Below are 17275 nucleotides of genomic sequence, written 5' to 3' on the forward strand. Positions count from 1 at the left end.
TGAAGGTGTAGAAGTTTTATTTTTTTATCTATGCATGATGCATAGATAGGCGAGCTGTTTCTAGATGTGTAGTATGTGTAGGTGTGCTTTTATCTCATCCTGCCCGGGACCTCTGAGGAAGATTAGGAGAAAAATCTCCCATCGGTTTTGACCCCAGGTCAAATTCTTCAACACACATCATTAGTGATTCTGCAGAGCACAGCTGGGATTTCTTTTATGCATCTCTGGTTGAAAGGACACCCAAATCACAAGTCGCTCTGTGAATCTGAGATAGCTCCCGTCCCTGGGGAGGACCTACGCCTGCGAGCCGCCCCAGAGCCCGGCAGGTCTGGACATGGAACATCCCCTCCTGAGGATGAGGGCGGACAAGCTCTTGGCCTCCTGGGGGCTGGGCTGGAGGACGGGGAGAGGGAAACAGAGGAAGGGAAGACCCTGGATGTTGAAGACCCATCTCTGCCTCTGCATCTAAGGAAAATGACCAGTGGGAGAGGCGAAGGAAGCAATGTTGGGCTCAAGGAATGTTTTAGGAAACCCAAGATTTCTCTGTTCACCATGAATAGAGGTAACAGGGAGGGAATAATTCTAAGGAAATAGGACCCCACCTACAGCTCAGCCCATGAGAGGGTGCGGGGTATATAAATTCCTTTTTTTCTTCCCTCCTCCTATAACTTACTTGGGCTCCCTATTGCCCACCCCCAACCAGAAGCTCAGCCTTGGTGTGGTTCTGAGAAAGACACCTTTGGAATCAGAGAGCCATGGGTTCAAATTGCACCTCCAACCCCTCCTAGTTGTGTGGCCTTAGCCAAATCACCTAAATTCTCTGTTCTTATGGTCCTTGTTCTAGAGAAGGAAATGAACCACAAACAAGCCAACAAGCCAATGAAAAGACAGCATCACGATCTAACAAGTGCCATAAAGGAAATCAGAGCATCACAGGGGCCAGGCTCTCTCTGAAAAGGTGACATTTGAACTGGGACTCTATTTTTATGTAGTGGAATAAGCCACATCTTGCGCCCATTGTAAGAGCCATGGTCCCAGCGGGGAACAGATGGCATGCTCCAATTAAGGTAATTTGTGAGGAAATTAATAAAGGGACTATTTAAAAAGGTGTGGGCGGGGGAAAGGGGGCCACAGGAAATAATTCAGTGCGCTGGGGCTAGAGAGAGAGTGCGAGTCCCGGCTCTGCCCTTGTCCCAGAACCTCTGTTTCTATACCAGAGAGGGCTGCCTGGGAGGAGCAGAGATTTTAGCTTAAGAATACAGCCCATGGGAGGGAGTAGGGTATATAAATGCCCTTTTTTTCTGCTCCCTCCTCGTACAACTTACTGTAGCTCTCTATTGCCAAAGCCCAACCAGAAGCCAGTGAGCAAGGGTGCCCAGTGTTGCGGTCTACACAGGGAAGCCTCCCAAGCACAACGCAGGGTGTAGACGAGCAGAAAGCAGGTCTGGAGGGGTGAGCAGATGCCATGCAGCCGTTCACCCTTCTGCACGTCTGAACCTCAGGCTGGCATCTCAGAGTCGGCCAGCACTTCCACTCCTGCACTCACAAGGCCAATGAGAATCACCCTGTGTGTTTTATGTGCACCTGCTTAATTCCAAATGCTCGATGATTTGCTACAGACACACTTCTTGCAAGGGGCTTTCACTGTCTCGAGCTTTCGACGTTCCAGGTAATCAATAATGCTGCAGCTCTGGCTCCAAATTAAATAACTGCACATTTATTACCCATTACTGGAAGCCACACAGGGAACTCCCCCTCCAGAAGCAAAAGCCCCCACTCCCCGAGCCCTCCTCCACCTCCCCTCCTCCTCCTCCCCTCCTCCACCGGCCCCCTCCAACCATCCGACAGCTTGAGTCAGACGGTGTGAATATCCTCCAGCTTTTAGAAATCAAACTCCCTTTGCCAGTCTAACCCAAATTGGGATGAAAAAATGCCAAGCCTCTGAAATTTACCCCGCCACGCTGAGCCCCCAGGGAGGACGTAACATTTGGCCGCGGGATCAGAGGATGTTTGGCTGCCTCCTCTGTCACCTGCTCCTCCAAGGCAAGCCGGGCAACACAGAACTTCAGCTCCACGGCCGGTGGGTCCTTGCTCCCTCCCCACTGAGCTGCTGAAACAAAAAGGAACGGTCGCCTAAAAGTGGGGAGCCAGGCAGTGAGCCCCCCAATGAGAAGCAGTGAGAACCACATTCGGGGTCCGTCAGACTGAGCCTTGCAACGTGCCCCCTCTGCCTCAGCTACCCAGAAACGTCACACTGAAGGGCCGGGGAAGGGCCGTAGTGCCCAAGCCAGAGATACTCTTCAGGGACACAACACATCCCTGTGCAATTCTGCAGTTCTAGGGGGCCCTTTCTGTTATCAGAAAGCTGTGACCCACCCACAAGAGAAGTCCATCCAGACACTCGAGCCCATCAGAAGAGGGGACCGTCTGGGGACACATGCACCCCGGCCCCCACATGCAGAGCTTCACGATGAGGGTGAGTGAAAAGGCACCGACCACGGTTGAAAAAACGATCTAGAGAAAATCAGGACTAACCGCATTAGCTGTTCCATCCCTACTCAGCATCGTGGAGACTGGGAGAAACAGCCAGCGCAATTACTTCAATCACTTATGCAAAGTAAGATCATTTCCCAAATTGGAAGTGACAGTCTGGGCCACCTGGCAGGGAAGGCAGCCTGTCCCCAGGAGGGGCTGAGCACTTCCCTCCTGGCTCGTTGGGTATTTGCGTGGTCGTGAGATAATCAGCAACAAAATCATCTTCTCCTTCACCCATCACATCTGCCGTGGCAGGGTGCTGAGCGGAACTTTTCAGCTCCCCTGAAATCTGTTCTAAGGCCCAGAGCTCGTAAATATATATATATATATATATATATATATATACATACTGAGAGATATCCCTCAAAGGGTTGTAGGGTCAAAGGCATTTGGGCAACCCACTTGGGATAAATGGTCCTGCCAGCGGCCGACAGCATCCCCCTGTTCTTACTCAGATATCTCCCTGGGAGTCTCACCTACCCGCAATCCAAAACAGCTCATCAAAGTGTGTTTTCTAGATCCATAGAGAGAAATAAAATCCGTTACAAAAAGTTCAGTACGTGCTACCGTGGCTAGATGGAGGGGTAAATTTCTGTAAGATTAACCAGGAGAACTAGATGGAGAAAGGTTAGCAGGGAGGGCTGCATGGAAGAGGCGAGACTTCGGCCCTGTGGAAGGGAGGATGCACACAGAGGAAATAGGAGGACCTTGGAGGTGAAGGGCAGGGTCTGAACAAACCCCGAAGGCAGGAAAAGAAGCCGGGGACTTCCGTGGTGTTACACTAAAGGGCTCCAATGGAGCAAATAACAATCCCAAACATGTACCTTGTCCTTGTCATGTGAACACCAGACACCGTTCTAAATACCTCATTGATCTTCCTTTGCTGAAACTGCACAAACACCCAGTAAGAGGGGCACTGCCGTCCCTGGGGGAGGCAGGGCCAAGCTGAGAACGGAGGCAGCTGTCTTCAGAGTCCATTTCCTTCTCCACTGCCCTGAAGACAGCTGAGCTCCAAGACCAATAAAAACGAAGCCCATCCAGCAGGCAGAGCGACGGCACTGCGGCATCTCCCGGAACCTTGCTGCCAGGGAAAGGCACTGGGACCCGCAGCAACAGACCTGCAGAAATGCAGGCCGGGCGCGGTGGCCCACGCCTGTAATCCTAACACTCTGGGAGGCCGAGGCGGGCGGATCGTCTGAGCTCAGGAGTTCGAGACCAGCCTGGGCAAGAGCGAGACCCCGTCTCTACTAAAAATAGAAAGAAATTAGCTGGACAACTAAAAATATATAGAAAAAATTAGCCGGGCATGGTGGCGCACGCCTGTAGTCCCAGCTACTCGGGAGGCTGAGGCAGGAGGATCGCTTGAGCCCAGGAGTTTGAAGTTGCTGTGAGCTAGGCTAATGCCATGGCACTCTAGCCCGGGCAACAGAGTGAGACTCTGTCTCAAAAAAAAAAAAAAAAGAAAAAAAAGAAATGCAGACTCTCAGGCCCCACCCAGATTCACTGAATCAGAGACTGCATTTTCTGACTATTTATTTATTTGACAAGTAAAAAACTGCATGTATCTATGATGTACACCATGGCGCTCTGATACAGGTGTGCACCATGGAACGGCAACATCAAGCTTGTAACATGTGTGTTACCTGATCCTGCATCTTAACAAAGGTCCCCAGAAGCTTCCTCACCACATCCTCACCACATTAAAATGCGAGTCTGGGGTCAGTAACATCAATCTAAGACAAGAAAAGAGCGATCTGGGTGCAAACAGAGCGGCAGGAGGCTCGATGAGCTGCTTAGCGTAAATACGTTCTTCAAAGTCATGCACGCCGGACAGCAGGCATTCTGAGAAAGGACCAGAACAGCCATGGTGAGGAGCTGCAGCCAGGTCCAGGCTGTCACAGCTCTGCCACCTCCTCAAGTGTGTGGCCGTGGGCAGGTCACGAAACCTCACGGACTCACTTTCACCATCTGAACCGTGGAGGCAGAAGACGGCTCCCTGTTGTCACCAAGATGAGGTGAGAAATGCTGTATTTGATGCTTGGCACAGTGACTATTAAATACTAACCTCCCCACCCAGATATTCCCTATTACTATGACTACGTGCAAAAGGATAAACTACTGACATTAAGCTGGCTCTAAAGGTCCTGATCAGTGACAAAGCCTGGGGAGAAGTTGGAAGAAGGTGCGGAAAAATGCAAAGCCCAGGCGAGCTGCCTTTCCTCAGCCTACCTGGATGCAACTGAAGGAGACCATTTCATTCCTGACTGTGAGTAGCAGAGACACCAGGGTTACAGCGTCCTTTTCAGAAGACCTTAAAGGCTTCGCTTAAACCACGTATAGAAATAATAGCAGGATGCCTGCCTTCAAACCGGCAGGTAAGATTAAAGCAAATTAAACTGACTCCACAGAGCAAAGAACAGAGAAAACAAATGAAGCAGCCAGGAGTCTTCGTAAAGAATAATTTTTTAAATGACAGAAGATCAAACGTATCTATTATGGCAAATACACTGGCACTAAACTTCTCTATTAAAAAACTAAGATTCTCAGCCTGGGTGAATAACAAAATCCATCCACATGCTACTTCCAAGAAATGTCTACAACAATAAGAAATTTAAAAAAGAGAAGGCGGCAGTGAAATGATGTGCCCAGGCCCACTGGAACCAAAGAAAAAATGAAAAACCACACCAATTTCAGAAAAGCCCAAGGCAGGAAGCATTAACCAAGCTCAAGATGGTCATTTTATATGAACAGAAATACATTAACTCTGGGAGATCCTAACCAACCTATCTCTCATGAAAAAAAAAAAAAAAAAAAAACTCTCTCTCTCTCTCTACCTCTCTCTCTCTCTCTCTCTCTCTATATATATATATATATACACACACATACACACACACACACACACACACATATCTATACACATTGCTTTAGGAGGCCAAGGTGGGAGAATCGCTTAAGGCCAGGAATTTATGACCAGCAACACAGCAAGACCCTGTCTCTTCAAAAAAAACTTTACAAATTAGCCAGGTGTGGCGGTGCACACCTGTAGTCCCAGCTACTCGGGAGGCTGAGGCAGGAGGATCGCTTGAGCCCAGGAGTTTGAAGTTGCTGTGAGCTAGGCTAACGCCACTGCACTCCAGCCTGGGCAACAGAGCAGGACACTATCTCTAGAAAAACAATAAATAAAAAAATGATAAAGGACCCCCAAGTTCCCAAAATATAAAATTAACAATATTTGTCATACAGAGAGCACACCTTTACATGTGTCCAAGGGATATCTTTTAAAATTACATGCTGATGCATAAGTTAATCTTTAACGAAGTCCCCTCAGTAGGTTCTATACAGTATATATTTTCAGCCTCTCAGTATTATACAAATGGAAATTATTTTTTAAAAAGTAATGTTGTGACAAGTTCCTGATGATTAGCAATTCACGAGCACCTTGACCGATGCTGTAGCTGAAAAATGGATGGGCTCTGAGTGATCCCAGACGGAGCAATGTCAGAGAAATTCTTGTTTGCTTTGAAATATGGTCACAAACGCAAGAAAATTCAGCCAGATTCGCCCACTTGTCCATCCACCCACCCACCCACGCCACGTGTATCCCCACCAGCAACTACACGAGGTGCTAGGGATTCAATGAAATAAAAAGATAACATAAAATTATGAATTTTATAGAAATCCCCCATGCACAAAAGGTAAGTAGACAAATAAAGCAATTAAAAACACAGGTACAATGATGAGCAACGAGTCGTGAGAGAAGGTAACAGGAGTCGTAAGGTGACAGGTGAGGTCTGCTCTTCACCTGACCAATATCTCCTGGATGTTCGTTATGTGCCATGCCCAGGAGTCACTGCACTGAGTGGGACACAGCTCTGGGGGAGCTAATACTTCCAGGGGAGGGGAATCAAGGAAATACACATGAGAACAAGAAAAGATTATTATTTCAGAAGGTGCAAAGCACCTCGGAGAAGCCAAAACAGGACAATAGGGAAAGCGGCATGTCTGAGCCAGGACGGCCAACCGAGGCTTCTCGGGAGACGTGACCAGGATCTGAGGGCCCTGGGGACCAGGGCGGGGCAGAGTCAAGGCCAGAACGGTGACCTGCGGCCAGCTTACGTCAGGCTGCCCCGGCAGCCCTGGCACTTTGAACAGGTAGTTCCACATGGTTCTGCCGGGGCCCCCGACGACACCGTGGGTTCCTTGGGGAGCCAGGCCCCCTTCCACGCCCACGCTGCCAGCGCAGGCAGGTTTGCCGTTTCCACGGGGGATCAGATGGCGAATCCTGCTCTCCTTACGCTGGTGATTGTAAGCTGACGCTTGCGGGGCAGGAAAGGGCATTCCTTCCGTTAGGAAATGATCGCTGTCCCAGCCTCTCCGACAGGGAAGGTGCTGTGAATTTACAAACAGGTGCTCAAAGAGGTGAGACCCGGTCCTGACAAGAAGCTCAGAGATCACCCTGAGAAATAACTGGCGCCCCGGATGTTGGGAAGCTGCATTCTGCGGGCACACCACGCTCCTGCTGCCCGGGGCCGCATCAGAGAGAGAAATACCCTGCAGTCAATCAGCCCAGGGATTTTCAATCCTTATGCCCCTTCCAGTGAGCTGTGTGCCAGGGGACAATGGGATGGCCATTTGCCCCTCTGAGCTGGAGGCTCCCCACTTGCAAATGGGTTTAATAATAACCTTTCCCGCAGGGGTGTTGGGTGGCTTACATGGGATGACTTTGGTAAGGTGCCGGGAACACAGTAGGTGCTCAAGAAATGCCAGACCCTCCTCCCCAAGTGCCCCCACGCCTCTCGGTGGGAAGCTCTGGAGTGGGGGGCAGGGACAGAGGATAAAAGGAAGGGAGGCGCCACCCGCAGGGGCGAGGATGCTCCCTGGGGCTGCCGGGAGGGAGGGAGAGCCGTGATAATAAGATTCTCATCCCATTTTCTGTGTGACGGCGAGTAACAGAGACAGGAGAACAGAGCATCCGTCAGAACCTACAGAGGAGGCAGACAAGGCGAGGTGATCAAAGGAATAAATCCATCGCACTCTGAAAAACAGCCGCCTGCTTTCATCTGTCTGGGAGGTGATGCAAGGACTTGTGCTCTGGCCAAAAACACACTTTTTTTCTACCTGTGCCGTGCCGAGTGGGGCCGAGGGCACGGCAGGCTCCAAACAGACCCCCTCGAGGGTAATAAATCTCCTCCTCGGTCTGGCCACAGCCTCTCGCCAGGGCCTCGGTCCCAGCTCCGGGCTAAGCTTCAGAAATATGCCGCTGCCAAAGAGATTTATCCATTTTAAAAGGTCACAGAGTTACTGCCACCGCGGCTCGGGCGTGGAGGAAGTGTGAACGCTCCCCAGCCCCCCCCCCCCACCGCCCGGCTGCGTGGCCACACGCCGGAGCGGGCACCTGGGGCAGCTGCTTCCCAGGCAGACCCTTCACTGCGCTGTCATTATTTTGTCAAGTTGACTTTGTCAGCCCTGAGACAGACACAGAGAGACGGACAGACACAGACAGAGATGGACAGAGACACAACACACGCGTGTGTCTGGGCCAAACTATCGACAAACAAACTCCGTCAAGTGACCCAGCAACTGCACAGATCTTCCAAAGTTTAGGCCTCAAGGGGCCACGGCAGAGAAAGAGGACGTGTCGGGGGGCAGGAACAGGCACAGCTGGTCCCTCCAGCCGCAAGGAGCCAACCTGCCCTCCCCTTTCGCCCAGCGCGGTACACAGACGAGGACACACTGATGACACTGATGTCCCACAGGCAGGGTGGCGTGGAGGGTGGAAACAGGCGCCCGGGGCCGGCCTTCCTCCCGGGCTTCAGACCTCGGCTCTGCTGCTCCCTCTGGGATCCCTGGAGAAACCTTGCTGAGTCCACTCCCTTCTGCTAAAAGAGGGTAACAGTTCAGCGGCTCCCCGCTAAGTTGAACACGGAATCACCACACTGTCCGGTAATTCTATTCTAGGCAGGTGCTCACGAGAACTGCAAACACGGACTCCCACAGGTGTGTGTGCACAAAGGCTCATAGCAGTCACTGTCGCAATAGACCAAAGGCGGAGAAACCCAAAGTTCTGTCCATGGCTAAGCAGGTAAACAAATCATGGCAACAGAATAGCATTGAGCCATAAGAAAGCCATAAGAAGGAGAGAGGCACTGGCTCACGCTATAGCACGGATGAACCTCAAAAACATTACACAAAAGTAAGAGAAGCCAGACACGGAAGGCCACGTATCATAGATCCCACTTGCATGAAGTGTCCGGCAGAGGCAAGTCCACAGCGACAGAAAGCAGGTTAGGGCTGGGAGGAGAGGGAACGGGAGAGGCTGCTGGGTGGGCACGGAGTCTCCTCCGGGTGTGGCGAAGCGTTTCGGAACTAGAGAGAGAGGCCGGGTGCACGACGCTGTGAATGCACTAAATACCACTGGACGGTTCGCCTGTAAGTGGCTAATTGTATATCACGTGAACTTCACCTCTAAATAAATAAATACTGCGAGGAGGGCAACGAGGGCTGCGTCACCCAAGGGTACAGGAGCAGCTATGAATGCGTGGGAATGACGCACACGGCACGATCGATCCTGGGCACATCACACGCACCAAACATTCCGTTAGGTGCGTCCTTGCTTTGGTGGCTGTTAAGAGAGCCGACCCCCTCCCCAAACACCCCAAGAGTGTCAAACACCCTCCCCGCCTGTCAGGTGCCCTGGGGGGCAACCACGGTGCCGGCAAAGAGGCCCCCCGCAGAGCAAGGGACCCCAGGAGGCTCCCAGCAGTGCAGAATGCCTGACGGCAGCCGCACCTGGGAGGACTCCTCTGCCATCTGCTCCACGCTCCCTAAACCAGCCGCCGACGAGGCAACGGGTGGGCGAGAGCTGTGCCCGCTCCGGGACCCTGCCTCCCAAGAAAACCTCCCTCCGTCCAATTCAGCGGGGAGCAGCGTGGCCCAGGCTGGCCACGACCCCGGCAGACCCCTCCCAAGAGGACAGGCAATGCTATAAATGTCTTCCGGTCTCCATCCCCAGCCCTCGAGGCGAAGGCTGAGCCGAGCGGCTGCGCAGGAAGCCCAGTGAAGCAGCAGTGACCTCTGTCCCGAGACAGACCCAATCTCCTAGGACATCACAACTTCCTGCCGCATCTCTGATAAAGTAGCCAAGCACAGCACGTAGCGGACTCAAAAGGCAGCCACTCAGCATAACGTTCTCAGGTTCACCCAGGCTGGACAACGTATCAGTGCCTCCTCCCTTTCTACAGCTGCATGATATTCCACTGGGCAGACAGATCACATTTCTCTGTTGATGGACACATGGGCTGTTTCCACTTTGGGGACTTTCGTGAATAATGCCGCTGTGAAACTGTGTGTCCATGTACTTGTTTGAGTTTCCATTTTTGGTGTTTTGTGGGCACACACCTAGAAGTGGAACTGCTGGGCCATATGGTAATTCTATGTTTAACTTTTTGAGGAACTGCCCAATCTGTTTTCTAAGTAAAAGAAGCCAGACACAAAAGGTCACTCACTGTGTGATTCCACTTCTGTGAAAAATCCAGAACAGGTAAATCCACAGAGACAGGCGGTTGTCGGGGCAGGGGGGGCGGCGGGGTGAGGAGTGAGTTCTTAATGGTACGGGGCTTGGCTTCAGGGTGATGAGACTGTCTCAGAACTAGACAGAGGTGACGGTGGCACAACCCTGTGAATGTACTGAGCGCTACTAAACTGTTCATTTTAAAGTGGCTAATTTCATGTCATGTGAATTTCACCTCAATAAAACTTGTTTAAAAGGCAGATACTTAAATTCTTCTACCCATAACTGGCAGCCAAGAGGAGGGGCCTGGGGAGGGGTGGATGGTGACAGTGGCAGGAGGTGACACCCTCGTCACCGCTCAGATGATCCCGCCTCTCAACGAGGCCCCCTTTGCCACTTAAACCATCTCCAGTCCACTCAGCGGCCAGCCGCGCTGCACTCCAATCCCATGACCCAGGAAATTTACATATGTAATAAAAAGATGCTGTCTTGACGCTCATCTTAAAAAGAAATTTTTCTTCTTACATTTGTATTAATTTTCCTTCCCAGGTTTTAATTGAAGAGTGGCTCCAGCATCACGGGGGAAATAAAATGTTACTTCCTCTATCCAAGGGCCATGTGGCTTCATTAGAAATTACATTAGGTCCTCATTAAGCAACAATAATAATGTGGAGTTGGAATCAATAAAAAAAATGCATTGCCCCGAGGTACAGACCCGTTTGTTTCAGTTATATCCTTACACGGCCGAGCTCTGGTACCGCCAACGCTAACGAAAATGCGGCGTGATGCGGGAAGAGGCGGCCTTCCTTCACTCACCTCCCAAGCTCAGTGCTGTCTCACAGGCAGGCACGTGGTTCCCAACAGGAAGCTGTTAACCACCTACCCGCCCCCAACCCTGACGAAACTGACTTCATCTCCAGAGCCCGTGCACTGACAACGCCAGGTAGCTACGATCTCACCAGCCTTCCCTGATCAACTGGTGGTGACTGGCCTGTGTAAGGGTTGAACAGTGCTGTGGTTGATTATGGATGTCTGCCTTGGGCACCGGAACGGTAGTGCTGTACCGCGTGGCAGGTTCGTGCCAGCTTTCCAAGCCACGCCCCCTACGTGGCTGTGCTGGCCTGGTGCGGTAAGAGGGCACACAAGACTTTTTTCTACCTCCTTCATTTCCACCGGACTTAACAGACATCCTCAGTCAGGACAAAATGAGCACTTACCTGCCCCTCGACCAGGCTACACGGCAGGGACAGTGGATCCTGCGTGAGAAACACAAAGACAAGAAAGGTTGAGTCAGGCACCGAAACAACTGCTTTGGCTTTGTTATTCTCTTAGACGTGATAATTGCATTCCTGAGAAAGGAATATTTTATTCATTTGTTGCAAAAATATTCATTGAGTGCCTAACATGCGCCAGGCTCTGGGCAGGCTCTGCATGTTTAACAACAAACAAGATGGCAAATCTCTGCCAGGGGGCAGTTGAGATGAGGGAGAACACAGAATATAAGGACACTAATAAATAACCAGTAAACAAAGATGGCATCAGAGGGTGGTAAGTCCTAGGATGGTAACAGATGAGTTACAGGGTAGAGAGTGGCTGGTGCTACTTTAGGTTGGGGGGAGGGGCACTGAGAGCGGAATGATAAGAAGCAGCCAGACATACGGAGGGATGGCAGGTGCAAAGGCCCTGGGGCAGGCACAAGTGGACAAGGACTGGGAGGAAGGCCATGACGACCATACTTAGTGATGGGAGAGGCAAGGAGGTGACACCAGGGAGGTGGGCAGGAACCACATCCCGTCCAGCCTTCAAGGTCAGGACACAGAGTCTGGGTATTTCTCAAAGCAGGTCAGGAGGCCATAGGAAGACAGTCCTGTTTTCTGAAAACACCCCAGTTTCTGAGCTAGGATTCCAGTGGGCATCCACAGGGACCCCTGCTGCATCCAGGAAGACCTCACTCTACAAGTTCACTCAGATTTCAGGCCCCCCAGAGATGCAAGTCCCCCTCTTCGTCACCAGGACCTGAACACGGCCAAGCACCTGGGCTGGGTCAGGCCCCCAGCTGCTCCGCTCCCCGAATGTAGCCCCCACAGAGCAGACCGACCCACACACGTGCCCTGCTCCTTCTGAGAAGGCTGGGTCAGCTCTCTGCATGGGAAGGGCCCTGGCGTTGTCAAAAGGGAGATGGCAAGTTGTCAGATGTTAAATTCAAGGGCCACCCTGCCCAGAGGCTTGTGCCTCTGCCATACTCCAGAAGTGGTCAAGACAGGTTCTCACCTAAAGAGGAAGAGTTACCATAGCTCCCCTTTGCCCTTGGCAGAAGGACGCAGCTTTCTTCACGTCCCCAAGGGCTCCACCAGCGCGGTCCCTTCCTGCCCCGCCAAGGAAGATGCCCCAGCACCAGCTGGTCCCAGCGAGGGCTCCCGGCCCCACCAGGTGCCCCTGGCAGCTCACCCGCCAACACCCTGGAGACAGATCAGAGACGCTCTCCTTTGCCGTCCAAGGTCTCAGGCCCAGCAGCCCTGGTCATGCTGGAGAAGCCACATTCAAGCCCGGCCGCCCACCCAGCACCGGCCAAGTCTCTGGTTCCTCAGCCTCCTTCACGGGCTCGTGGTGGGGTCTCAAGGAGACAAGGCGCCTGGTCCACAGCAAGCAGTCGGGAGAGGCCTGCATGTTAAATGCTGTTATCACATGTTTTTCATCGTCCTTCTTGGTCAAGTCCATAACCAAGAAATTAACAACAAACACAGGCTAGGATGAGTCCGTGCGACCTCGAGAAGACTCAAGAGGACTGAAGAGAAACCCTGGGGTGTGTGACTTCGAGCCACAGCTACGATTTGGAAGAAGGAAATTCACAAAGCAGAGGCCGGATGAAAACCTGTGGGTGAGCTTCTCCCGCCCCTGTTCAAAGCTGTGTTGGCCGAACTGTGTCCCCAGCTTCCTATGTTGAAGCCCCAACCCCAGCACCTGGGCATGGGACTGAGTGCGGACAGGGCTTTGCAAGAGGTGATTACGTGAAAGTGAGGCCATTAGGGTGGGCCCTACTCTAACCTGACTGGTGTCCTCATAAGAGGAGGGAATTTGCAGGGCACGGTGGCTCACGCCTGTAATCCCAGCACTGTGGGAGGCCAAGGTGGGAGGATCACTTGGGGCCAGGATTTCGAGACCAGCCTGAGCAAGAGTAAAATCCCATCTCTACAAAAAATAGAAAAATGAGCCAAGTGTGAAGGCTAAAGCTGGGACTGCACATGCCTGTAGTCCCAGCTGCTCGGGAGGCTGAGGCAGGAGGATCACTGGAGCCCAGGGGTTGGAGGTTGCTGTGAGCTAGGCTGATGCCACTGCACTCCAGCCTGGGTGACAGAGCGAGACCCCACCACAAAAAAATTAAAAAAAAAAAAAAAAGGAGAGGAAGAAACCAGGCACAGAAAGAGAGGCGGGGAAGGCAAGAGTACGGAGGAAAGACCACGTGAGGTCATGGGGAGATGGCGGCGTCTGCAAGCCAAGGAGAGAAGCCTCAGAAGGAACCAACCCGGCTGATCCCTTGACCTTGGACTCCCAGCTTCCAGAAGGGTGAGAAATAAATGTGTTTAAGCCACGCAGTCTGCACTGCTTTGTTAAGGCAGCCCAAGCGAACTATAACGCACACCCAAGTAAGTGTGGCGTTTCTCCCCCATCAGCAAGGTGTGAGCAAGAGGGCTGTGGTTTCCATGGCATGCCCTCCCCTTCTCTCCTCTCCTCTGCTCTGCTCTCCTCTCCACTCCTCTGCTCCTCCAGCCCCCTGTGCTGGCCCAGGTGGGTCTCTGCCCTCACACCCACAAAGGAAGCACCCTCTGAGTGTGGGTGTGTGAGGCAGAGCCCAGGGTCTGCACGCAGGGCTGAGCGGATGCAGACCCAGCTCCCGGGCTCCTAGACCCGGGCCCTCTGCCTGCCCACCTCTCCTACCTCCGCCACCCCTCCCCTCCGAGCCCTCCTTCTCTGCCTGCTCCCTCCTCTGGGCTCGGAAGTGTAACCAAGCTCAGCCCTTCAGCACCCAGAACAGCTCCGTGTTCTTCCATCGTCTGGGACTGTGCTCCACACTGGGACCCACCCGGGGGCACACGTGGACACCGTCCCTGCAGTCTGGGGGAGGAGCCAACAGTAAGGAGAGAACCACAGAAACGCAGGCCAGACCACAGCTCGAGGAAGTGAGGACCCCTCTCCCCTCTCATCTACTCCGAGGTGCCTGAGCTCCCCGCCCACAATGTATGGAGTCCAGGGTCGTTTTACTTTATCCCCCTGGAATTAGTGCGTATCGTGTTTGTTTACAGCGGACAGCTACTCTGCGCACATTGGAAACCCTTTATGTCTGCTCATGTGACGTGGGCTCGTGTGACGTGGGCTCGTGTGACGTGGGCAGTGACTGCATCCCGCCGCGTGTCAGGGAGAGATGGGTGACCTTCAGCGCCGGCGTGGGGGGCCGCACTCTCATAGCTGCTGGCGGGAGGAGATCTCAGTGCCGCCCTAACGGTGGGCGATCAGGCGCCGCCTGCCCCATCTCTCTATGTATTTCCTGTTCAGTAGAACCGGGTGGACGGCCAGTCTGTCCTTCCCTTTGGGCTGCGTGAGCTCAGCGAGGCTAGCTGGCTCTCAGAGATAAATGCCTGTTCCTTCTCAGAGGGACAATTAATGAGCTCCGGAGACCTGCTTAAACCGAGATGAAAAGTGAGATTAGCGGACGCAGGGCCATCCATCCGCCCTGCCGACAGGACGTCTCCTCCCCACAGCACTGCTCACCAGACGCGGCCGAGGAAACCCACTAAACGCGCCGCGGCTACAGGGTCTATTTTTGAGATAATTACAAGGCTCAGGCTTGGATCCACTTAAAGGCAGAAATGCGGGACAAGCAAGGATTAAGGCGAACTCTACCCCTTTCTCCTCAGCTGAAAATGTCCCAATAGGCTTTAAAGGGAAGGAAAAATAGCACATGAAACTTTCATCAGAGCCTGGTAAGTTGCTGCAGGAGCTGCGGGGCCCAAAGTTCCAATTCCGAACAGGGCTTAGCATGATAATTAGGCACGCGTCCCCTCCGTGCCAGCCTGCTGGACTGCTCGGCCACCCCTCGGCTCTCTAAGTCTGGGAATGAGTGACTCAAGGGGCAGAGGAAAAAAGTAGAAGAGAGAAAGAGAAGGAGACAGGTTCAAGGAGGGACAGAGAGCACGGAGTTCAGGGCAGGATTGCCAAGCCTCTAATTGCACTCTTGAATTAACAAACCGTTCACCTCTGCAAAGGTTCAGACGTTGCTATTCTATGCACCACTATGGGAGATGCACCCGTTCTCTGCAGGCGTAACCTTGCAAACAGCAAGACCACAATGGGGTTAAGTCACCGGGGAGCCAGCCTTCTCTTTTTCCCCTCCAGCCTGCAATCTCCGAGAAGGCACACCAAGAATGCAAAACCACCAGAGTCCCTCAGAAATGACCTGCCTTGCAAGCAGCTACTCCGTCCCTCTCCCCAGTAAGGAAATGAGGAGCAACGAAGCATTTCCGCCGGCATGCCTTTCCTTGTCACCCATTTTGTGAGCAGAATTTCAACCCTGACACCTGAGCACGGCCCTTCCACCACCCCCACCCTGATGACAAGTGACAATATTCGTCACCGCTACGACGCAGTGCCCGGGCAGTGCACGCCAGGTGATGTGCTTCGCCCCAGCGGTGGGATAAGAACCTGCATTTATCTCCGTGTTTTCCTTTGTGCCTTCCTCGCAGGAGACTCTCCACCAGTCAGAGGCAGCCTCCTTGCCTTGGGGAGGATCAGCATTGCTTTAGCAGGAGTGAAAACAGAAAGAAACAGCGTTCAGTCTTTTTGACATCCAAAGGAGGCTGCAGAGCCAGTGCCCAGAGAACTCTCCTCGCCCTTCTCGGCAGACCACGTCGCCCGTGGTGAGACGCACTCATCACTGGCTGGGAAGAGCCTCCCACAGACAGCAGCCGCCCGGGAACTGTCCGGGGTCCAGAGGGATTCTTACTGGGCCCTGAGCCTCTGCAGAGATCCAACAAAACCTCTCTGTGCACCCCCCTTTTCGATGGCACCCCCTCCTTTTTCAAGGGAGATTTAGAGGCCCCTTAATAGATGGGGGCAGGCGTCGCAATGGTGTAGACGGGAAAGGGGTGAACTCCACCCCACTCTACGTGAACTAAAACGTTGAGTCCCCATGGTAAGACCACGAGAGAGGATACTATGATGACTCCTGCTTCACAGATCATAAAAACAGAGCAGCAACATTCTCAGGGGCCCAAGAGTCAGTGAGGTGGGACTCACACTTCCCATCTGATTCCGACTCCAAGACCCCTCTTTGTCCACCAATTCTCCCATAGGAATGCAGGGTCACACTCGGCGCTGTACAGAAACAAGGACACCCACTTGCCCCCAAGTCACTCAGGAAGGCAAAACTGAGAAAACCACCGAATGCTAACCGCGAGATGCTGGCTAGACACGCAACAGGAACTCAGAGGACAGAGGGGAAGGGGCTGGGGAACATCCCTGGCGTCGCTGGCCGGAGGAGGATGAGATGAGCAGACCGTGAAGGACAGAGGAGACGAGGCCATGGATGGAGACTGGAGATACGGGGCTCCTGGGGACGCTGCGTGGAGGGTTGGGAGAGCCGGAGAGAAGAGGACAGAGCCTGAGGGTCCACGCAGGTGCCCACCCACGGCTGCCCCCCAACCCCCGCTCCCTGCTGTGGAGAAAACGCAGACTTCACGCCCCCAGCTCCTCCCGTCTCACCCTCCACGGAGGAGTCTGTCTGTCCAGATCAATCATCGACTATTAGGAAGCAGGTTCAGACCAAACAGAGGAAAAATGAACGTGAAAGTGTGGGAAGAAAACCAGGGAACATCTCATCAGGTGAGACAGGATCAAGCTTCCTTGTAAGGAACTGGGAGTGAGAGAAGGGAGAGGAAGTGAGTTTGGGGCATCCAGGGGCAGTGGAGATTAAGGTGTCAGCAGCAGGGATGGAGAAAAGGAGACAGAATCCAGAAATAGTTTAGAAATAGGATCAAGAGGACTTGCAGGTAGGTCAGGGTGCGTACGCACGTATGTGTGTATATGTGTGTGCATATATGTGCATGTACGTGTGTGTGTGTGTGTGTGTGTTGAGAATCAGGGAGACAGGGTAATATCATGACCCCTGAATTGCTTTTCTAGTGGGGGGTGATGCTGATTATTGAGCTGGGGAAGATCTGGGGGAAGGAAAACTTG

The 17275-nt window shown here is 52.9% G+C and overlaps 1 protein-coding gene across 2 annotated transcripts in view; it reads right to left on the reverse strand.

Annotated features, from left to right (window-relative positions):
- Positions 1-17275, reverse strand: part of RBFOX1 (RNA binding fox-1 homolog 1) — a 1926172-nt gene that overhangs the window by 1758157 nt on the left and 150740 nt on the right. For both annotated transcript variants that reach the window (XM_069486148.1, XM_069486147.1), the window contains exon 2: positions 11263-11301. In XM_069486148.1, the coding sequence (XP_069342249.1) occupies positions 11263-11301 (39 nt within the window). The remainder of the gene's footprint in view (positions 1-11262; positions 11302-17275) is intronic.

This window comes from Eulemur rufifrons, chromosome 14, assembly GCF_041146395.1.
Source record: "Eulemur rufifrons isolate Redbay chromosome 14, OSU_ERuf_1, whole genome shotgun sequence".
In the NCBI taxonomy this organism is placed as follows: Eukaryota; Metazoa; Chordata; class Mammalia; order Primates; family Lemuridae; genus Eulemur; species Eulemur rufifrons.